The following is a 20,141-nucleotide window of genomic DNA, read 5'->3' on the forward strand; positions in this document are numbered from 1 at the left end:
CACTGCTTTGCAAATCGCTTCCAACGAAATCAGTAATATGTGCTCCTAATTAATATTCTCTTGTCCCTGGGCTTGCAGCACAGCAGCACAGAGCAACGCGTGACAGCCTTCCACGGGGCTTGGGGTGGTGGCCACATGCCCCCCAGCTCGGTGGAGACAGACAGACAGAGCAGGGGATGCTCGGCTCTGCTGCAGCTGGCAGCGAGGGAGGGTGTGGGGGAGTGCAGAGCCTTTGCTCAGCGCTGCGTTGCACCTCACCCACTGCGCTGCTGGGGGCTCGTATGTGCGCATCTGTACGTGCGTGTGCACACATGCATGTGAGCACATGTGCACACACCTGGACACACACACGTGCCCACTCCGAGGGCGCTGCGCTGGGAACACGAATAAAGCTCAGCTGAAGGAAATGGGAGGCACCGCTTTGCAGCGGCTGGGAGGTTTTCCCTGTTTTTTTTCCTTCTGCACTCTGCGCAGGCATCTGCAGCACAGAGGTGGAGGCAGCGCCAGGATCGGCGGTGGCAGCGCTGAGCCAAGATGTCTCTCACAGCGCAGCCTGGCCCCACCAGCGGTCCCGCTCTTCCCATCCCCAGGCTGGGGCAGCCTGCCTCGTGGTGCTGGCAGGGGCGGAAGCCCAAGAGGGTGGTGCCGGGATGGAGCCATGAAGGGATGAGGCCAAACCCTGCTCCAAAAGCGCCCAGACATGTGAAATACTACAATTTAGCACAGCAGCATGGGAGGTGGAGGATGTCTGCTCGATCTCCTGGCACAACAAGAGCTCACCCCTTGCTTCCCAGCGCCGGGCGGAGCAGCGTTCCCCTCTCCGGCAGTGCAGGGCTGTGACAAAACGCCTCCCTGCTTCCATCCCCCTGGGCTCCGTGGGCACTTTGCCAGCCCAGACCTGCGAGGGACGCTGCCACCACAGCACCCCCGTGCCCCTGCTCCTGCTCGGCACCCAGCCCGGGCCAGCAGCCCACCCTCAGCAGGGTCCCAGGCACCGGGCGCGGGGAGAGGCCAGCGCAGGGCCCACGGATTTTGGGGCGCAATGGTGACTTGGTGTGCCGCGGTGCGCTGGGGAGGCAGACGGCGGCGTGGGGCAGCGCGGGGCTGCTGCTGGCACAGGCCATCGGCACGAAGTGACCATGGCTGCGTCCTGCTGCGGGGAATATCTGGTATTGCCAGTTAATTACCATTAATGAGTCACGAGTAACACGCATCTCCCAAAACAGGCATTAACATGATAATCCTATGCGCTATACGGACAGGTAGATACAAATCTCACACCAGAAATGTGTATAAAGATGGCTAAAGCAGAACTTTTTATTCACTTTCTGACAGCTGGGCCTGCCGAGGGGTCTCGGGGCACATCACGCCTCTTTCCGTACACGCACGGGTTAGAAGCTGGATTTTTTCCCCTTGAAATCCAAGTCCTCGGGGCACCGCTGGGGGCTGGCGGCGGGGGCAGCACCGGCACCGGGCACCTCCCGGGGACCTCGGGCCTGCGAGGCCGGCGGGGGAGACGCATTTATTTTCCGCTCACAGCCCGGCTGCTCCTTCAGGGCCCGTTCCACCGCAGCCTGGGGCCGCGCCCTTCGCGGCCGGGGCGGCCCCGGGGCGCCGGGGACAGGCCGAGGGCTCGGGGCCGGGGCTGCCGGTGCGCCCCGGGGGGGGGGGGTGGGAAGGTCCCGTCCCCGCCGCCCGTCGGGGGGGGGCTTCAGGGGTTGCCGCGGCAACGAGCACCGGGGCGGAGCTCGCCGCTTCCGTCGCCCGAGTGCCCGGGAGGGCGGGGACGGGGCTGGGAGCGGGAGCGGGAGCGGGAGGGGGCGTCCCGCCGGCACCCCGCGCCCGGTGAGCGGCCCCGCGGGGCGGCACCGGCAGCGGCACCGGCACCGGTAGCGGCGGGGGGCCGAGCCGAGCCGAGCCGGGCCGGGCCGGGCATTCCTTTGTCTGCGGGGCTGAGGAGCGCCCAGCTCGCTTCCCCGTTAGCCAGCGGTGGGCAGCGCCGCCGGCACCGGGTCTGGGGGCCTCCTGCGGCCCGGTGCTCCCGGTGCTCCCGGTGCTCCCGGCGCGGCTCCGCAGCGGCTGGGGCAGGGCGGCGGCTGGGGCGGCGGGGGGGTGGGGTGCTGCCGGGGCTGCCCGTAGTCCCGGAGTTTAAAACAAAGCAAAGCCCGGGCGGCCTGGAAGGGGTGCGGAGCGGAGCACGTTAATTACAGGCACGGTTTATGTAACGTCCGCTGGGTGCGCTCGGCGAGCCCGGGGCTTTCCGTGCAGCGTCCCCAGGAGTGAAATCCGCACCGAGGCAACCCGGCACGGGGCTGGGAAGCGGCGGGGACGTTACCGCTTCCCGGGCTCGCTCCGGCGCTGTCCCCTGGGCTTTCGGAGTACCTGCGGCCGGAGCCGCGGGCAGCCCGAGCCGGATTTCCTCGCGCTTCCCCGCAGGCGCCGCGGTGCCGCAGTGCTCGGGACCCCCGTGCCATGCTCGCAGCCCGCAGGAGCTGGGCTCCGGGACCCGCCGCCTCTGCGGGAGCTGCGTGGAAGCGGGACCCTCGGCCAGACGGTGAGTGCCGCGCCGCCGCTCGCCCTGCCCGCCGGGCTCGGCCCGCCCGCGCCCCCGCCCTCTGTCACGCTCGGGCAAGGAGAGGCCGGGAAGCAGCGAGCCTGCATTTTTCACATTGCTTTCTGGCTGGGGCCGGGGGGGTTGAGAAACGGGCTCGGAAGCGGGCGCGAGCTTTCGGCAAGGCAGAGGGCGAGCGGAGGGGTGCCTCGGTTCCCTCCCGGCCCGCCAGTAGGAAGCCCGGGCGGAAAGGTTAATGGTTAAAATGTAAGAAAGAGACAGGGGCAAAACACGGCGGGAAACGTGCAGGGCCCCAGCTCAGCCTTCGGCTCGCCTCCTTGGAAGGGCTCGCCGTGCCCCCGCGGCGCGCAGACCACGTAGGTGAGTTCGGCCCGACGCTCGCTCCCCGAAAAGCTGAGCCACCGTGCAGGCGGGCGGCTGCGTGCCGGGGCCTGCAGCCACCGTCAGCGACAGCTCTTCCCGTGCCGTGGTCCTGGCTTTCCACAAAGGGGCTGAAACGCCCGCGTCCTCAGGGCTTTGTGCTGCGGAGCGCTGGCGGTGGTTTAGCCGGGCACCGCTTGCTCGAGGGCGCAGGGATGCTGCTGGGACGGCCGCGGCCGTGCCCGTCGGGGCATCGAGGTGCTGGACGTGGGGCTCCTCGTCCTTCCCGTGAGCGCTGGCTGCGGCTGCCTCTCCCCGGGCCTGGCCGAAGGCAGGGACGTGAGCTCAGCGCGTGCCTTTGCCTTTTGTCTGGGCATCTGCAAGCACTTTTGAAATGCTCAGTTTTCACAGCATGGATGAAGTGTTATGGCTAATTAGAGACAAAGATGAAGTGCAGACTGACGAACTGAAAGGCCAAGCACTTCTCCATCCAGACACTGCTTCCAGCTGCGGCCCAAGTGCCTCCTGATGATTTTAGGGGAGAAACTGCATTAGTGGGGTTTTACCTGATTTTTTCCTGCCAGCCGGAGAAGCTGTTTGGCTGCCTGCAGCAGGGGTGCTTGAGGCTGGTGGGTGGGAGGATGCTGGCACGTGGTTTTGGCTCGGGGCTCTCTTCACTCCCGGGAGTACCCTGCTGTGGGTGTGCAGGGTCCCCAGGGTATTTGAAGAGATTCCCTTCCCCTGGCCTCAGCACCATGGCCTTGCCGTGGCTTAGTCCTTGCCAGTCACTTTTCCTGTAGCAGATGAGCACACGGACAGCAAAAAAAACCACTCCTTGAGATCTTGTTTTCCTTCTGATTGACTCAAACACTGCCACCGTGCCTCCTCTTGGGCTTGGTTGCATGACAAATAAAAAAACATTGGGGGCAGTGGAGTGAGCTCACCCTGGCAGGGTCCGTCTGTCCGGTTTTGGTGATGCAAACTGGGTTTGGCAGCTTTTCAGAGATAGCGTCACAGGAAGCCAAGTGACTGGACAAGGGGCAGAGATGGGAAGGGGATGCCGGTGTCCCTGGTGTCCTGGGGGGGCTGCTGGCAGAGGACAGGTCAGGCATCTGGGGCACTGCAAAGCGGAGCTTGCCTGGGTCTGTCTTCCCTGCAGAGCTCTGTAAGGATGCAGGAGGACACAGCCTGAATCTCCATTACTGCTGTACAAGTTGTTGGCAACCAGTCTTACCCTGAAGGGCTCGTTTCTCTATTTAACGCTGCCAACATTTTTAGTATCACTGAGGGCTTTTATGGCGCTTGTTTTCTCCAAGAGGCACATGCAGCAAGGAGCCAGCGAGGAGCCTGGCTGCTCGGCGCTGCCCAGCTCCTGCCACCCAGCACCCACAGTGGGGGCTGCCAAGCCTGGAGGGGCTCCCAGCCGCCGTCCCCCACAGGTGGCTGCGGGGAGCACCCGTGCAGGTCTCCCCTTTCCAGTACAGTGCGGGCTGGCAGGGGGGAGCTGGGCTGGCAGAGCACGGCTGGGGCAGACAGACCGTGTCTGTCCCTGTGGGGTGTCCACCCTTGGGTAATTTTTTGCCCTGTCTCAGGACGCAGGCAGGACGTGCTCGTCGCTGGGAGCGAAGAGGAGTTCTCTGCCCAGGTCCCTCTGTTGGCTGTGCTGGTCCAGCATAAAATCTTTGGTGTGAGCTGGTCAGACTCTGCAAACCCACGCGGTGTCTGCCTGGCCCTCCAGGTAAGAAGTGCTTGATTCAGTGCAGGGGTGGGCAAACACATCTCAAAAATGTGCAGCTCTCCCCACTAGCGTGGGTTCCCCAGCAGGGATGGACACCCAGACATCTCAACAGCCTGCGCATGGCTGGGCCTGGCAAACGAGCATGCATCCCGCATCCTGCCTGGCTCCACAGGGAGCGTGGATGTATGTGGCAGCTCTGCCATTTGGGGCGGTGTGAAGGCTCCCCCCTCTCAGCCCTTTTCAGAACAATTCCTTGTGGCCCTTTGCTTTAGTCCTCACGTGTTGCGCTGGTGAGGGACGTGGTGTGGAAACAGTGTCCCAGCTCTCTGGAAAGTCTGAAGGCATTGAAAATGCTGGGGAAAAACCCAGAGTAACATCTTCTGTGCTGTTCCTGGGCTAGGTAGCTGGAAGAACTCCAGGCGGGAGGGAGATCTCTGCCTGCCCTGTGCCAGTGTTTGCCGGGAGGAGGAGGAAGAGGAGAGCAGATGGAGGGCAGGCAGTGGCAGAGGACGGTGTCCTGACACCAGGACCCTGTTTATGTTGCTGTCACCAGTTCATTTTGGACTTCAGGCAACTCATTTAAATTCTCCTCCTTTGAAAAGAAGGAAAACACCTTGTTATCTCACACCGGCCTTGAATGAGACTTGAATTCCCTCCAGCAGAAGCCTTCTGGAGCTTCAAGTGAAAGACACCTCAGAAATGCAGCTGCTCCAGTCTTGGCTCCTGCCTGGGTGCTGTTGCTACCTCCTAAATCATTTCAGAAGCATGTTGTGTGTAATGAGTATTCACCGCGGTGCATTTGCCAGGGCGAGACGTGTTTCTTTGATGTTGCTCACTGGCAGGTGATGCCACGTGCTCCTAGATAAGATATAAGTAAGAAAAGGAACTTTTGACCGGGACAGGGGAACAATAATGCAAGCTCAGCTGATCAGCGGCATACCTTTGCAGAAGCATCCATTCCACTAAAGCTTTTTTTAATGAAGGCATTAAATTTTTTTTCCTGCAATCCAGATTTTTTTCCTGCAATCCAATGAATGCAGATTCGTACAATAGACCCAGATTTTTTTTTTTTTTTTACCTTCCCTGTATTCTTTTTCCCTATCCCCCTCCAGATTTCTTCCTCAGTTTTATCAGAGCTGGAAGCCATGCTCCATCTCATGGGTTGCCTCTCACTGGCACTTCGTGGCAAATGAGCAAGGGCTTGCAAGTGAGAAACGAACGTGTAGTGTGACCTGCTGGTGCAGAGCCCAGGGTGCTTGTGCTTCACGTGGGCTAGCACAATATTCCATAAAGGCCCCAGAACTTCATGTTCAATGCTGTGTGCAAGCCACAGCCTTTTTCTAAGGCCATGTAGAATATAGACAACAACTGAATGATCAAGGTGATGGAAACAGTTGTTTATGGGCAGATCTGCAGGCAACTTGATAAGTTCATCTTGACAAAAATACTCGGGAGAGTGGAGATGTGGAACAATCTAATGATGCTTTGCAGTGCCCAAGCAATGGGGAGAGGACCTGTGAGTGGTTTGGAAGGCCAGGCATCACTGCAGCCACCTGACATCCCCTTGAGGGGATGGTGTCCTGGGATGTCCTGGACACCCACAGCAGGTCACTGGAGCTGACTGGGACAAAGCAGCAGGAGAGGGATGGAGAAACCAGCCTGCATCGAGCCCTGTCAGGCCAGAGGGGTTGGAGGAATCAGAGCTTTGCTCCTGGCACTCACTTGCTGTGCTGACCTAATTCCGGCTTACATTTGGTTTTTGTCCCCCTCTTTCTTATCAACTTGACTCTCCTAGCTGCAGCCACAGGTACTCCCAGCCTGCAGCTGTAGGTCAACACTACCTGCTGCAGTCAAGGGCTTTGGCTTTTCCCTGGCATGACCAGTCCCACTTTTCTGTCCTCTGCCACCCGGTCTGTGCTCATGCCTCCCAAAAAACTCAGTGAAACACTGGTTGCCAGTGGGTGCCTCAGCAGGGCCCCCACCACACACCTGGGGAGCGTACCAGGTTTTAGGGTCAGGGCGATGGGGCAGCCCTGGTGGGATGGCATGGAGAGGTCAGCACGGGGTGGACAGGAGTCACAGGAGCCCGTTTCTTCTCATGGATGCAGGTCTTGCCGGAGAAGGGCTGGTGCCCATCCCTGACGGAGGCTACGGAGGAGCCACCAGCATCCCCCCACCAGCTGGCCACCACCGTGCCAGGGCAAGCAGCCTGCACCATGAACCTGGAGAAAGCCGGTGAGGGGACACGTGGGATGTGGCCAGGGCAGAGGGCTGTGTGCCTGCTGGGGGGGACACACGCTGGGGGGCTCTCCCCATCCCGCGTGCAAACAGGAGCGCAGCAGTGCTCCCCAGGTGAGGGGGCTGTCTCTCGATGACGATCCAACACCAGCCAGCACCTTGCGTGCTGGGTGCCTCCAGGTGCCCGATGGATTATTTAGTCAGGTCAACGGAGCAAAAATAGTGCTATTTCCTCTCTTCTAAGGAAAATTTGGGGTCAGAAAGTAACGTGGGCTGTTCCCCATCCCATTCTCTCTTTTCCATGTGGTCATTTGTTCCCATGCGCACCCCTGGGGCTCTCAGGCTTCCCTGCCCATCACCAACCTCGAGGTAAAGGCCGCTCCTGCTTTGCAGGGCACTGTGGTGACGATGGCTGGGGAGAAACGGCCGTGGAAGTGCGTGCAGCAGGCGTGGCTGCGCCAGGATGGGTTAATCCCCGTGGTTTCCCATCTCGCTCCATCAGGACTGAATTGCCCGGGCTTGTTGGGGCGCATCCTGGGAGCTGCTCCTGCGCGTGGCCCCGGTGTGGCTGGGCTCCCTCTGTGGGCAGACGGCTGGTGGGAAGGGAAGGGGATGCAGGAGGAAGGGAGCCTGCATGGAAGTGGTATTGGGCAGAGGCCTGGAGATGTCTTTCTTTCCAAGTGCACTTTGAAGTGTGTTGGAAAACAAGAGGGAGCTGGCCATGGCCCTCTAGCTGCTGGCTCCAAGCTCGGACCCATCCATCTGCTGGTGGCAGAGGTAATGTGGACCTGGCCGCTGTCTCTGCTCCCACAGATGCTCTTGCAGCAGCAGCGTGTTGGAGTCGACATTCAAGGTGCCCGTGTAGTTTTAATTTGGCTTCCATTATATTTGTGTATAATGATGCAGTCTTTAATAACACGATCACATACTGTTTTTCCACCAGCACCTGCTCATTCAGAAAAAAAAAAAAAAAAAAGGATGTGGTGCTGCAGGATGATTCAGAGCGCGGTAGTAAAAGCAGTCGTTAACCGTGTGAGGCAGCAGCGTGTCATCACGCAGCAGGGCTGGGTCACGGCACGTCCACGCGCGGCAGCCTCAGGGGCGGCACAGACAGATGCTCTGTGCTGTGGCACAGGGTGCTCTGAGGGCATCAGTGGAGCTGCTGCTGGACATGCCAAGCGCGGTTCGCCTGGGATTCCCAGGCAGGGTTCGTCCCTGCCTGCCTTCTCTGCAGGGAGTCCTTGAGCCTCGGCCGTGTTTCAGGGTCCTTGTGGCGGGGCGTGCTGTTTGCCCAGCCAGCTGGGGTTGGTGCTGTGCGCTCTGTGACCATGTCTAAGCTGTGCGCTGAGCTCATCTCAGCGTGATGTCGCTTATCTCAGCGTAACACCACATCCCTCTGTCCGAAATGCCAGTGTGCTGGCGTTTGCTTCCCTACCCCCAGGACCCCTCAGCTCTGGCTCCCAGTGTGCTGTCACACTCGTGTAGCTTTGCCAGCATGGTGGCACAGGCAGACCCTGGACGCGCGGTGCTCCTGTGAGTCCCCATCCCCACCACAACCCACGGCGGTCCCTCCCCATAGGCAGTCCCTGGCTGGCTGCTCCCAACCCACCTGTGCTTGCTCCCACTGCAGGGGGCAGGTTTTGCAGTGGGAAGCGCGCCAGCCTGCCGGCCCCACGTCCCTTCCCTGTGATCCAGAAGGTGGTGGCATCCATGGCGCACCTGCAGGAGGAGAAGCTGCGGCTGCAGGAGGAGCTGCTGGCTCTGCAGGAGAAACTGGCTGCCCGGAAGAGCGAGGAGCTCGCCGTCTCTGTCCAGCTGCAAGGGCAGGTATGGCATGGCTGGGGGTGTGGAGGGCACGATCTGGGTTTCCAGCTGCAGGTCGCGACTCGGTGGAGTGCAGGATTTTTGGTGCTCTTGCGTGCACCAGCCGAGGCAGCACCTTTGGCAAGAGATGCACCTGGGGCCTGGGTGAGCAGCAGGGCCCTGCTGTGGTCAGCTCACATGGTTGGCAATGATCCGGGTGTCAGGAGCTTCTCAGCAGCTTCTGTGGCTGCCCAGCACTTGGCCAAGCAGCGCTGTGCCTTCCTTGCAGTGCTTGCACTGTGCTTTCCTTGCAATGCTTGCAGCCCCTAACTGGTATTACTGCGGCACTGCGGTGGTGCCAGCAAGTGCCTACAGCTCCTTCGGGGTGCCTCATCCTGGCAGGAGGGGGCTGTGCCAGCCCGGGGAGCTGCAGAGCTCTGACTCCCCGCTGCAAGAAATCTGCATCAGGACAAGCTTGTAAAACCAACCCAGCAGATTACTTTTAGTGACTTTCAAAAGTCAGGAAGTGAGAAGTGACCGTGAAGGCAGAGTCGAATGCTTCAGAAGAGGAAAGTGGTGAAGGGATCAGATTGTGTCAAGCAGAGAGTAAAAAATATTTGAGTCAGTGCAAAATCCTTGCCATGCCTCTGTGGGCAGAAACCCTGTCTCAGCGGCGGTGAGCTGACCCCTAAATATTTCCTGCGCCAGTTCAGACGCAGCTCTTGGTGCAAGGACCTTGCTCATTACAGGGAGATTGAAATCCAGGGCTGCTAATAAAGGGATTTGCATGTGGATGTTGTGGAAGCTATTATAGTCAGGTTTTGCTTGTTCCACTGGTGTCAAAAAGGTGGATGTAATTGTCCTGGATCTGGTTGGCATAGTCTGCATGACACAAGCGTGAGCACCGTCAGGATCCGGCCCTCCATCAGCTAGCTCACTGGCGCAGGAGAGGCAGCTGGTGGGGCCGGGGACACACGGTGCAGGGCAAACACCAGCCAAAGCACAGCACGAAACTGGATTACAAAGGCTCGGGGATGGCCGGGCCATGCCTCTGGCCGGATCTGACAGCCAAGGAGTCCCTGTTGTCGCCGGAGAGCAGGATACGTCCAGAGATGTCCGAGGAGGTAGGGGACGGAGTGTCTCGGGGTGCTGCTCGCGCTGGGAGCAGCTCCTCACCTGCATGAGCTTTCTGCTGGGCAGCCCATGGCTGGGTGCGCTGCTGGCCAGCACCTTCCCAGCTCTGTGGCTTGGGTTTTTTTGCTGTTAAAGATGTATTTGTCCGCGAGTCTTTGGAAGGGCGGCTCTGTGTGTGCGCCTGGCACGGTGCTGGGGCTGGGAGCACGCACGGAGAGCGGCCCTGGGGTGGCGGGCAGGCTGCTCACTGCGCGTGTCCTTGTGATGCACCCAAGCTGGAGGGGTGGTGTCCTCGTCCCTCCCCTCCCAAACACAGTTGAACTTCAGTGGGAAAGGGATGTGAGACGCCGGAGTGAGGGCTGAGATGAGGACATTAATGCTTTTAAAATATCTTCATAATGCAGCTTACCGAATATGGGAATCAGGTTTTCCCACTCAATCCGTGAGGACGGGCGAGATGGTGCCGCTGTGCTTGGTGCTTGCTCTGCTTCCCCTGGCGTGGAGCAGCCACCCTGCGGGGGTCCCAGGTCCCTGCGGGGGTCCCGGCTCCAGCAGGGAGCAGCCCGGTGCCGAGCTGAGCTGGCAGCACCTTTGCGGGCACACGGGGCTGCGTGGGGGGTGCTCTCCAGCAGCTGGCTGTGTTGCCGTCTCCGCAAGGGAGTGGCTTAATAACTTATCATAATTAATTACAGCACAATGTGAGCGCATTTGCATTTGTTATAAATCAGCAGTTTCTAAATTATGGTCCGTGGAGGCCTGGTTGTTTAGAGAAGGCTGGTTACTCAGATGAGGCAATAACCTCCTGCTCTCTGGGCGGGGGATTTGGCAGCATGGTGGCTCCTCGCTGCCTCTTCCAGGCTCAGGGAGACTGACTGGAAGTCTGGGGGACAACAGCAGCGAAGTGTGCAGCCAGGTCTGGCACCCCCAGGGCAAGTTTTGGGGAGGTGGCGATGCTCCACTGTTGGTGCAGCCGCCAGCTCTCGGGTACTGGGATGAGGATGGGTCCCTGGTGTGAGGCACAGAGCACACAGCAAACCCCTTGAAACAAAGTCTGCAGCTTCCTGCAAGGCCACTGGCTTTGCAAAGCGCTCGCTGCAGCAGTTAATGAGTAACTGCAGTGATATTTTTTCAGGAGCCTCTCTGCCTTCTGCAGCAGGGAGGAAAGAGCTGGGAGAGATGGAAACCTCCGCTTCCCTGCACAAAAAAATGAGGATTTTCTGAAATTTGCCTGTTTTTTTGGGGGAGGGCAGGATGGTCCCCACATGACAGGCAGATCAAGTGACGACATGGTGGGGAGCATCCTCCCACTGGACTGAGATACACAGGCTTCTGGGGGAGCTCCTGCTCCCTCTTGCTCTCAAGATAACTTTCCTAGAAAGAAAAAACAGTAATAAAAGAGAAGGCAAAGTAAAACCGTATTGCAAGGGCAGGACAAGGTCCTTCTGGTTCTTTAAACACAGTTGTGAATAGGTCTTTATTTTTTCTCTCAAAAGATGTTGCTATTTTTTTAATAATGTTTTCTGCTAATACTCGATGTGGACAAATTATACCTGTGGTATAACTGAGAAGCAAGCCTTTCATTAACGCTTGTTTTAATCAGCTCATGTGAATCAGGCACTCAGAGCAAGGCAGAAAATTAGGGTGCACATAAGGTGCGATGCAGGATATTTGGATGAGAAACCCTTCCCAGGGAAGCAGAGCGGGACAGCTGCGCGTTTTGGCACCCGGCAGTGGGAGCGGTGTGCCCGGGGCACAGCTCTGCCCCGTGCTGCAGCCTGGGAGGCAAAACGCTCCCGAGAGAGCAGAGTGGGAGAGGGCTGGGGGCTGGCAGCGTGGGGGCTGCTCTGAAAGCAGCCAAGAAACGGCAAAAGTCCCCTCCTGGCTGACCTGGCCTGTGTTGGCAGGTTGAAAACTTGAAGGCGAATCTCCTGGACCAAGCCCAGGAAATCAGCAGGCTGCGCTCAGAGCTGGTGAGCTCGCCGATGTTGGGGTTGGTTGCGTTCCCCTTGTCCCCAGGGGTTGGGGCGGTAGGTCTTCGGAATTAGGTGCCAGCTGAGCAAGGGGTCTCGGCACCTGGGGCCGGATCAGCAGCACGACTGTATGGCCCGAACCCCTCCATGAGCTGCAGTGTGGGTCCTGCTGCCATTTACACATGCGAAAGAAAGAGAGAAATTGAGGGCTGTTTGTTTCTGTGGGACTTCCTTCCCGATGCAATGCCGCGACTGGCAGCGCCGGGGCACTTTTGGCAAAGGCTCCCTGCCACCACCCCATGGCATGCAGCGAAATCCCCCTGGTCACGGGGGGCTCCAGCCACGGGGGCTCCCTGTCACAGGCTCAACCTCTCCCCCCAGCAGGGCGGCACGGACCTGGAGAAGCACCGGGACCTGCTGGCAGCCGAGAACGAGCGCCTGCGGCAGGAGATGAAGGCACGTGAGGGGGAGCTGCGGGAGCTGCGGCGGCAGCAGGCACAGTGCAGGGGCTGCACCCACCTCCAAGTGAGTCCCTGGTGGCGGCGGTGCTGGTGGGACGGCGGGCGCCGGTGGGCACCGCGGCCTCAGCTGAGCTGTCTCGGGACTAGGAGAACGCGGGGCTGCAGGAGCGGCTGTCCCAGCTGCAGCGGGAGGCAGAGGAGGCACGGGCCAAGCTGGCAGAGCTGGACGTGGAGGTGCAGCAGAAGACGAACCGCCTGGCTGAGGTGGAGCTGCGGCTCAAGGACTCGCTGGCCGAGAGAGCCGAGGAGGAGGAGCGGCTCAGCCGGCGGCTGCGGGACAGCCAGGAGACCATCGCCAGCCTCAAGTCCCAGCCCCAGCAGATAAAGGTGAGCAGTGTGGGGCTCTGCACCAGCTCCCCGAGCTGGCCGGGACTGTCTCCTGCCTGGGCAAGGGGAGACAGGCTGGGTGTGTAATTGTGTCTGGTGGGTGCTGCCAATCCCACCTGGCCTGAGCGCGTTGGTGGTGCTGTGCTGCCCTTAAATGCAGCCCTCCTTGTAAATTAGCCCTACGGGGGCAATGCCGGCTCTGTCCCGGCCCTCAGGTGCTGCTGGACGGGCAGCCCTGGCCCTTGGCGCAGCGTCTCCGGGTGGTTTCCCTCAGTACATCATCAAGACAGTGGAGGTGGAGTCAACCAAGGCGAAGCAGGCCTTGTCAGAGAGCCAGTCCCGAAACCAGTACCTGCAGGAGCAGGTGGGGATGCAGAGGCAGGTGCTGAAGGAGATGGAGCAGCAGCTGCAGAGCTCCCAGAAGACAGCAGCTCAGCTCCGGGCCCAGGTATGGGTAGCCAACCGTAGCAGTGCAACGGTTGTAAACCAGACGTGAAGCCACTGCAACACCTGCCTGCATCATGCTTCACCTTGGCTGGGTGCCTGAGCATGCCATGCTGTGGTGGGCTGTGTGGTGCAGCAGTGGGTGCATCACTGGCATCACCCTACCAACCCCCCTCCCAGATTGCAATGTACGAGTCTGAGCTGGAGCGGGCCCACGGGCAGATGCTGGAGGAGATGCAGGCAATGGAGGATGAGAAAAACCGTGCCATTGAAGAGGCGTTTTCCCGCGCCCAAGTGGAGATGAAGGCGGTGCACGAAAACCTGGCAGGTGAGGAGGGCATTGGGCTTGTGGGGTTCGTGGGGCTGGGGCCACCCATCATCACCCGCGCTCGGGTTGTGCCCACAGGTGTCCGGACCAACCTGCTGACGCTGCAGCCAGCGCTGCGTACCCTCACCCATGACTACAACAGCCTGAAGAGGCAGGTCCGGGACTTCCCCCTGCTCCTCCAGGAGACCCTGCGGAGCGCCAGGGCTGAGGTGAGCTCAGGGTTGGCCCTGCTGCCCCCCTCCACGCCCTGTCTCCACTCCCCACGCGGAGCAGTGGGAGTGCAAGGGGGTTGCTGAGCCGCCGCCCTCGCACCCAGATCGGCCAGGCCATCGAGGAGGTGAACAACACCAACCGGGAGCTGCTGCGGAAGTACCGTCGAGAGCTGCAGCTCCGCAAGAAGTGCCACAATGAGCTGGTGCGGCTGAAAGGTGCATGGGGAGGTGGCTGATCCTGGCAGGGGGCCTGCACCCCCACCCCGGTGGCCTCGGGAAGATGCCGGGTGAGGTGGTGCTCGTCCCACCCAGTGTTCGGTGGCATCTCCGGGTGTTGCGGGGCAATGAGGTGCACCGGGGCCAACGCTGTCTCTGCTCCCCGCCAAGGAAACATCCGCGTCTTCGGTCGGGTCCGTCCCATCACTAAGGAGGACGGTGAGGGTCCGGAGGCAGCCAACGCGGTGACGTTCGATGCCAACGATGATGCCGTCCTTCACCTCCTGCACAAGGGGAAGCAGGTGTCCTTTGAGCTGGACAAGGTCTTTCCACCACAGGCGTCCCAGGAGGAGGTGGGTGCTGTCACCTCTGCGCCCACGTGCTGCTGTCAGTGGCAGCTCTGACATCTCGGAGGGATGTGGACAACTTCTCCTTAATGCTCCCTGGTCCACCACAGGTGTTTCAAGAGGTTCAGGCCCTGGTTACTTCCTGCATTGATGGCTACAATGTCTGCATATTTGCCTATGGACAGACAGGGGCAGGAAAAACGTACACAATGGAGGTGACTTTGCCTGGCTTTGTCTTCCTCTTCTTCCTCGGTTTCCTGTCCCACGTTGCCCTCTGTGCCCTGCGTCTCGGTGCCCTCGCTTACCCAGGCTGGGCATTAGATCAGTCCTGGGGTGAATCGGGGACGTGACCACACGGAGGCTCCCCACCTTGCCCCAGCTCTGCCCGTGCCCTGCGTGGTCTCTGCAGCCCCAGCTCAGAGTGGCTGTTGCTGCAGCTTCTGGGCTTTACTTCTGCTTTGCCGCATCTTAAAAAAAAAAAGCACAACGGGTTGTTTCTTCCCCCCCCTTTCTTGCCCAATTTATCAGGGAACCTCTGCAAACCCGGGGATCAACCAGCGGGCCCTGCAGCTGCTCTTCTCTGAGGTGCGGAGCAAGGCATCTGACTGGGACTACGCCATCACCGTCAGCGTGGCTGAGATTTACAACGAGGCGCTCAGGTACGCCGGGAGCTGGTGGGCCGGGGGCTCAGGCAGCTGGAAGTTTTCTGCTGGGGGGTGCCGTGCTGCGCGGTTCTTTACCTCCACGGGGCACGGGCACGGCGCTTGGGAGCCAGCTCTGCCTTGGCTGCGCATCTTAGTCTCAGGGCCTTAGGCCCTGGATTTGGCCATGTAAGGATTTTTATTTATTTATTTATTTTCCCCAGTGCATGCCACTCGTTCAAAGAGCTTGTCTGGGACCACTCCCAGCTCCCTCTCCCTTGAGCTCCTTCTGCTTATATGGGCTCCCTCTGGCTCTGACTACTGCCTTGTCTTCCTCCGGCGGGTTTGAAACACCTCCCCCGTGCCCCTGGCTCCCCAGCCTCTGGCTGTTATATTTAGAAACTGCACACTGGGAGCTGAGAGAATGAGAAACATTTCCCTTCCCTGCCCGCAGCCCTGCCTGGATGCTGACAGTGGGAGGAAGCTGGGAGCTGCGGGGGGTGATGGCAGCAGCCGCTGGTGCTCGCTAGCGTCTCGGGGACCAGCAACGGCCCTAGCGAAGATGCCCCAAGCGCGCATCTGCTCCGCGTCACATACCTAGCGGGCACACAGGAAAGCAGTGGGGACAGGGAGAGATGAGGTCTATAAATTGGCTACGAAATATCCCAGGAGGAAGTGGCTCTGTCAGAGCTGGAAGTGGCTCCCACAGGGCAGGAACAGGGTACTGGGGGCACTGGCAATGCGGGTGCGCGTGCAGAGTGGCACACAGCGGGGGGGGGGGGGGACGACATGCCTGCGGGGCAGTAATGGGTGCTCCCTTCCCAGGGACCTGCTGGGGAAGGAGCCCCAGGAGAAGCTGGAGATCAAGCTGTGCCCTGATGGCAGTGGGCAGCTCTACGTGCCCGGGCTGACTGAGTTCAGGGTGCAGAGCGTGGAGGACATCAACAAGGTGAGGGGAGCAGGAGGGTGGCACCAAGTTACTGCGCAGCCCCCCTTAGGATGGCTTCAGGGCGTGCTAGCATTTGCCACTGGGTTCACGGCAACACCAGGAGGGAGCTGGAAGCTCTGCCGGGGTCTGTATGGTGTTACCCCAGGTTCAGAAGCATTTCCAAAGTGCTGGGGAGTGAAAGAGCCCAGAATAGACCCCTGGGTGGGATACAGCCGACACCCTGCCATGAGACGAGCAGCAGCTCTTTGCATGAGTTGAAGGGGTGCTAAAAATAAATATGTGGGGCCTGGGTGGCTGGGGGGGGATTAGCGGGATACCAACCACCACTGGTTCGCCCTGGCTGCCATTCACCACCTGCCTCCAATGCATCACTGGGGTTGAGGCCGGAGGAGCACTCGTCACCCTGATGGACTTAGGCACCTTTCAGAGCTCTCTGGAGGCGGTGGCAGGTGCAGGGGCTGTGAGGGGCTTGGGGCAGGCCTGGCCTGACCGCCTCTCTCCCCCAAGGTCTTTGAGTTTGGCCATGTCAAGCGGGTGACGGAGTGCACCAACCTGAACGAGCACAGCTCCCGCTCTCATGCTCTCCTCATCGTCACGGTCCACGGCCTCGACCGCAGCACGGGGCTGCGCACCACAGGTGGGTACTGGACCCGTCACCGGGGCATCTGGGCAGGGGCTGGCAGCACCGTCAAAAGCTGTGGTGCGGCTCTGTGCTCCCAGGGAAGCTGAACCTGGTGGACCTGGCCGGCTCGGAGCGTGTCGGGCGGTCAGGCGCGGAGGGCAGCCGGCTCCGCGAGGCGCAGTACATCAACAAGTCGCTATCAGCACTGGGGGACGTGATCTATGCCCTGCGCTCCCGGCAGGGCCACGTGCCCTTCCGCAACTCCAAGCTGACCTACCTGCTGCAGGACTCGCTCAGCGGGGACAGCAAGACCCTCATGATGGTGCAGGTAGGGGCTGGGGACCAGGGCATGCGTGGCATGGAAATCAGCTGATTGGAGCAGTTTCACCCTGCTGGGGACGGGGCTCACCTTTTCCTGCTGCTGGGCCTGATCCCTCCCTCCCTGTGGGAATGCACGTGCCATCCTATCAGCATGGCCTGCCGTGCAGGAGTTTCCCTGTCCCCTCTTGCCAGGAGGGCTCTGGGCTCTGGTAGCTCCATCCTTGCCCTTTGCCCCCAGCCCCTATGACTGCCTGCAGCCGCACCAAGCACAGTTGGGGGATGCATGAACTGCTGCCACCTGCTGTAGTTTTCTTGGCTATCCCTAAAGCAGGGGCAGTTGGTGACAGGGATATATGTCTGGCTGAGATGATAGCTCGGGTGCAGATGCACAGGGCTGTCTCAGGAGCGGCAGGTTAATAATAGCACGACCCCGCCATCTGTGGCATTTGCCATGCTCGAGAGCTGGGGCAGGAGAGCCTGGGAGGAGTGTGGGTGGCTAGTGGGGTGACACGCTGCTGCTCCTGCTGGCTGCAGGTCTCCCCCGCCGAGAAGAACACCAGCGAGACGCTGTGTTCCCTGAAGTTCGCCGAGAGGGTTCGCTCTGTGGAGCTCGGCCCCATCTCTCGCAAGGCTGAGCTGGCGTCCTGGCCCAGCCAGGAGCAGCTGGAGGTAACCAAGGTGCTGCTGGCACCCTTCCTCTCTGGCTGCCCCTGAAGCACGAGCTGACTGACGGCCATGTCTCGTCTTCTCCCCAGGGGGACGTGCCGGGGACTGCAATATCCTCCAGCCGGGGCCATGCGTCGCCCAGCCCAGGGCCACCCAGTGGCCGTGCTACCTCCATCCGCAGGAAGCTCCAGACCTCAGGTGGGTGGTGGGGCATCACGGCCCCAGCTCCACATCCCTGCTGCTCCTGACCAGCATCCCTCTGGCAGAGGACGCTCCCCACCACCAGCCTCGTCCCAGCCAGCTGCTGGCAGTCAAAGCCTGTGTAGTGGAGCTAGCTGATCTGTAATCAGCTCATTAACTGATGGCTAATTAGCTGTCAGGAGCCTGGTTTGGACTTCCCCGAGAGCACCCTGTCACAGCACAGGGCAGTGCAGGGTTGCAAAGCCTCTGCGGGCAGCTCTGGCTGCATGTGGGACACCCGGGGCAGTGATGTTGTGGGGCAGCAGCAGTGCCCCCAGCTAAACCTCTCTTCCCTTCAATTTCAGCCTGAATTAGGGGCAGCTGTGGCTGCCAGGTGAGTGTATGTGCCTGGGAGCCGGTGGAGGGCTCTGCTTCGGCCTTGCAAGGGCAGGTGTGCTGGGCTGCACCACTTGCAGGGACGCTCGTGGGACCAGCTCACGCGGGGCCTGCCGAAACACCGCTGGCGAGGGCTTGGGCTTGGGCTGTGATGGCCGTGCCCTTGGCCTGGCGTGACCCTCGTGTGTCTGTCTCCCCCCAGGGAAGCTGAGGCCAGTCCCTGTGTGACAGGTGCTGGCTTCTAGCACCAGGCCCGCTACAAGACTGGGCTGCTTGCTGGAGAGCTGGCTGCTGGCTGCAGAGGGTGGAGGCTTTGGTGCGCTCCCCTCGCCCACCTCAGTGCCCCGGACCCACCAGGATCCGTGACCGGGGGGGTAGTGGCATCCCTTCCTGCCATGGCACCTCTTCCCATGAGACACGCAGCTCTGTGACTTCTTTCTTGCTGGACGGATGCTTTTAGCCAGGATCGGGAGTGGGAAGCTGCTGGGTGCTCCCTCCACCTCTCCAGCTTTTTTGGGACAGCTGTGCTATCTGGCTGGAGGGATCAGAACCGCACACAAGCTGGAGCTGGGTGGTCCCCACCTCACCGAGCTGGGATGCTGCTGCTATAGGAGCCTGGCACAGTCCCGAGGTACAGAATGAGGCATGGGGTGCGCTTGGCTGTGCTTGGCCTCCCAGAAACAAGGTTCTGCCCTGCTTCATGTTACGGCCAGGCACCCACCCAGCATCTTCTGGAGCAGCACTTCCCATATTTGAAGCTAGAAAAAGCCCAGCAACTCCTTTCCCCATAGGTTTCAAGCCCTGTTGCACAAAGGGCCGTGCGTGCGCTGAACTGCTGGGGTCCCATGCTGGCCCACCCTGGGAAGCTCCAGACGGAGGGAAGAGCAGGCGCGGGTCTGCCCGTGTTTTGTGGCAGCTGTGTGGTCTTAGCAGTCTTGAAGGAAGCTATTGTAAAGTTATTTAACAGTTGTCTTCTCAACAGCGATCACAGTGTGGTCAAGGTGAAAGCGTTTGAAATATTTATATCCCGTTTACATGGTCGTGGAATGAGAAACAAGTGCGAAACAAACCTCCAGCCCAGACTTATTAGCTTACGTGTCGTGACAGCAGCTGGTGGGGTCAGGGGGGAGGCAGCACAAGAGCCTGCACCCCTCCTGGGACAGCCAGCCCCAGGTCACTTTCTTCTCCAGCAAACACCTGACTGGATCCTTCCTGCCATGGCCATCTCCTGTCACACTTCCACACTGTAATCTTAAAAAAAAAAAAAAGTTGGGGGGGGAAATAAATCTAGTCTTTTGTAAGAGTAGATTTTTCTATGTATTTTAATTTAAAAAACAAAACATGTTTTATAACAAAACTTATATTAAACTGTTAAAGCCAGTCCTCTTGTGCTGCTGTTATTTCCCTTGAGGGTGTTTGAGCCTTGTTCTGTGAGGGCGCTTGCTCCCTCCCTACTCCTGCAGCATCTCCTTTGGTGCTCTGCTGGAAAAACCCATTAACTCCCTCCTCTTCCACCTGTTTTAGGGCAGACAGGAACAGCTCAAGCCTGGCAGCAAGGCAAAAAAATAAAAAAAAAGATTGCTTCTATCAGCCTCCTTTAGTTAGTGAGAGATTTAGTATTTAACTGCTGGTCAGGCCCTTCAGTCTTCTTAAAACTTGACCATGGTTGGATGGATGAACTATCAGCTTTACTGCTGGCTCCCATATATACACCCGGAAGCGGGTCTCCTCCCTCAAACACTAGCACCTGGCTTAATAGCTTCACAGAAAAAGCACAAAGTGCCATACAAGCTTGGAGGCAGCACCTAACCTGTGCACTACTACCCTGCAACCTGCTGGAAAGCAGGTGGGGAGGAGATCTTCATCAGGCCCGGGAGAAGGACAATCCACAAATGCTGATGTTGCTCTTAGGGCTGGGACCTACCCAGCAGAGCAAAGCCTCCCACAGCATTTCAGGTAGACACCTGGTGAGCGTGAACACTTACTCACAGTATCCACTTACTCAACACAGCCTCCCAACAGGAAGGGTGAGAAAACTCACCCTTCCAGGTGAGTTCTAGAGCCCTGCTAGGCACACAGAACACAGAGCCCCGCTTTCCCTATCCGCTCCCAGCCAGAAGCCATGCCAAAGTGAACAGCACTTAAAGAGACTGAGA

General features: G+C 59.8%; 1 protein-coding gene across 20 annotated transcripts; it reads left to right on the forward strand.

Moving 5' to 3' along the window:
- The first annotated feature begins 406 nt into the window (after positions 1–406).
- On the forward strand, positions 407–19,361 carry KIFC3 (kinesin family member C3). Of its 20 annotated transcripts, none has more exons than XM_083852337.1 (23): positions 499–1,651; positions 2,437–2,554; positions 6,779–6,905; positions 7,251–7,761; positions 8,350–8,441; positions 8,539–8,735; positions 11,750–11,815; positions 12,197–12,340; positions 12,424–12,663; positions 12,938–13,111; positions 13,288–13,435; positions 13,514–13,644; positions 13,752–13,863; positions 14,035–14,216; positions 14,321–14,425; positions 14,739–14,869; positions 15,677–15,800; positions 16,308–16,437; positions 16,521–16,750; positions 17,278–17,412; positions 17,499–17,607; positions 17,955–17,983; positions 18,188–19,361. In XM_083852337.1, exons 1-22 carry the CDS (start codon positions 1,287–1,289, stop codon positions 17,957–17,959), a joined length of 3,576 nt encoding a protein of 1,191 aa, XP_083708463.1. In that variant the 5' UTR covers positions 499–1,286; the 3' UTR covers positions 17,960–17,983; positions 18,188–19,361. The 20 variants fall into 20 exon arrangements, with proteins under 20 accessions (XP_083708450.1, XP_083708463.1, XP_083708464.1 ...); XM_083852338.1 differs by having other exon boundaries at positions 18,777–19,361; XM_083852326.1 differs by lacking the exon at positions 17,955–17,983 and adding an exon at positions 4,525–4,670 and having other exon boundaries at positions 1,546–1,651.
- Positions 19,362–20,141: the final 780 nt, after the last annotated feature.

The sequence above is a fragment of the Anser anser genome (assembly GCF_964211835.1).
Source record: "Anser anser genome assembly, chromosome: 11".
NCBI lineage: Eukaryota > Metazoa > Chordata > Aves > Anseriformes > Anatidae > Anser > Anser anser.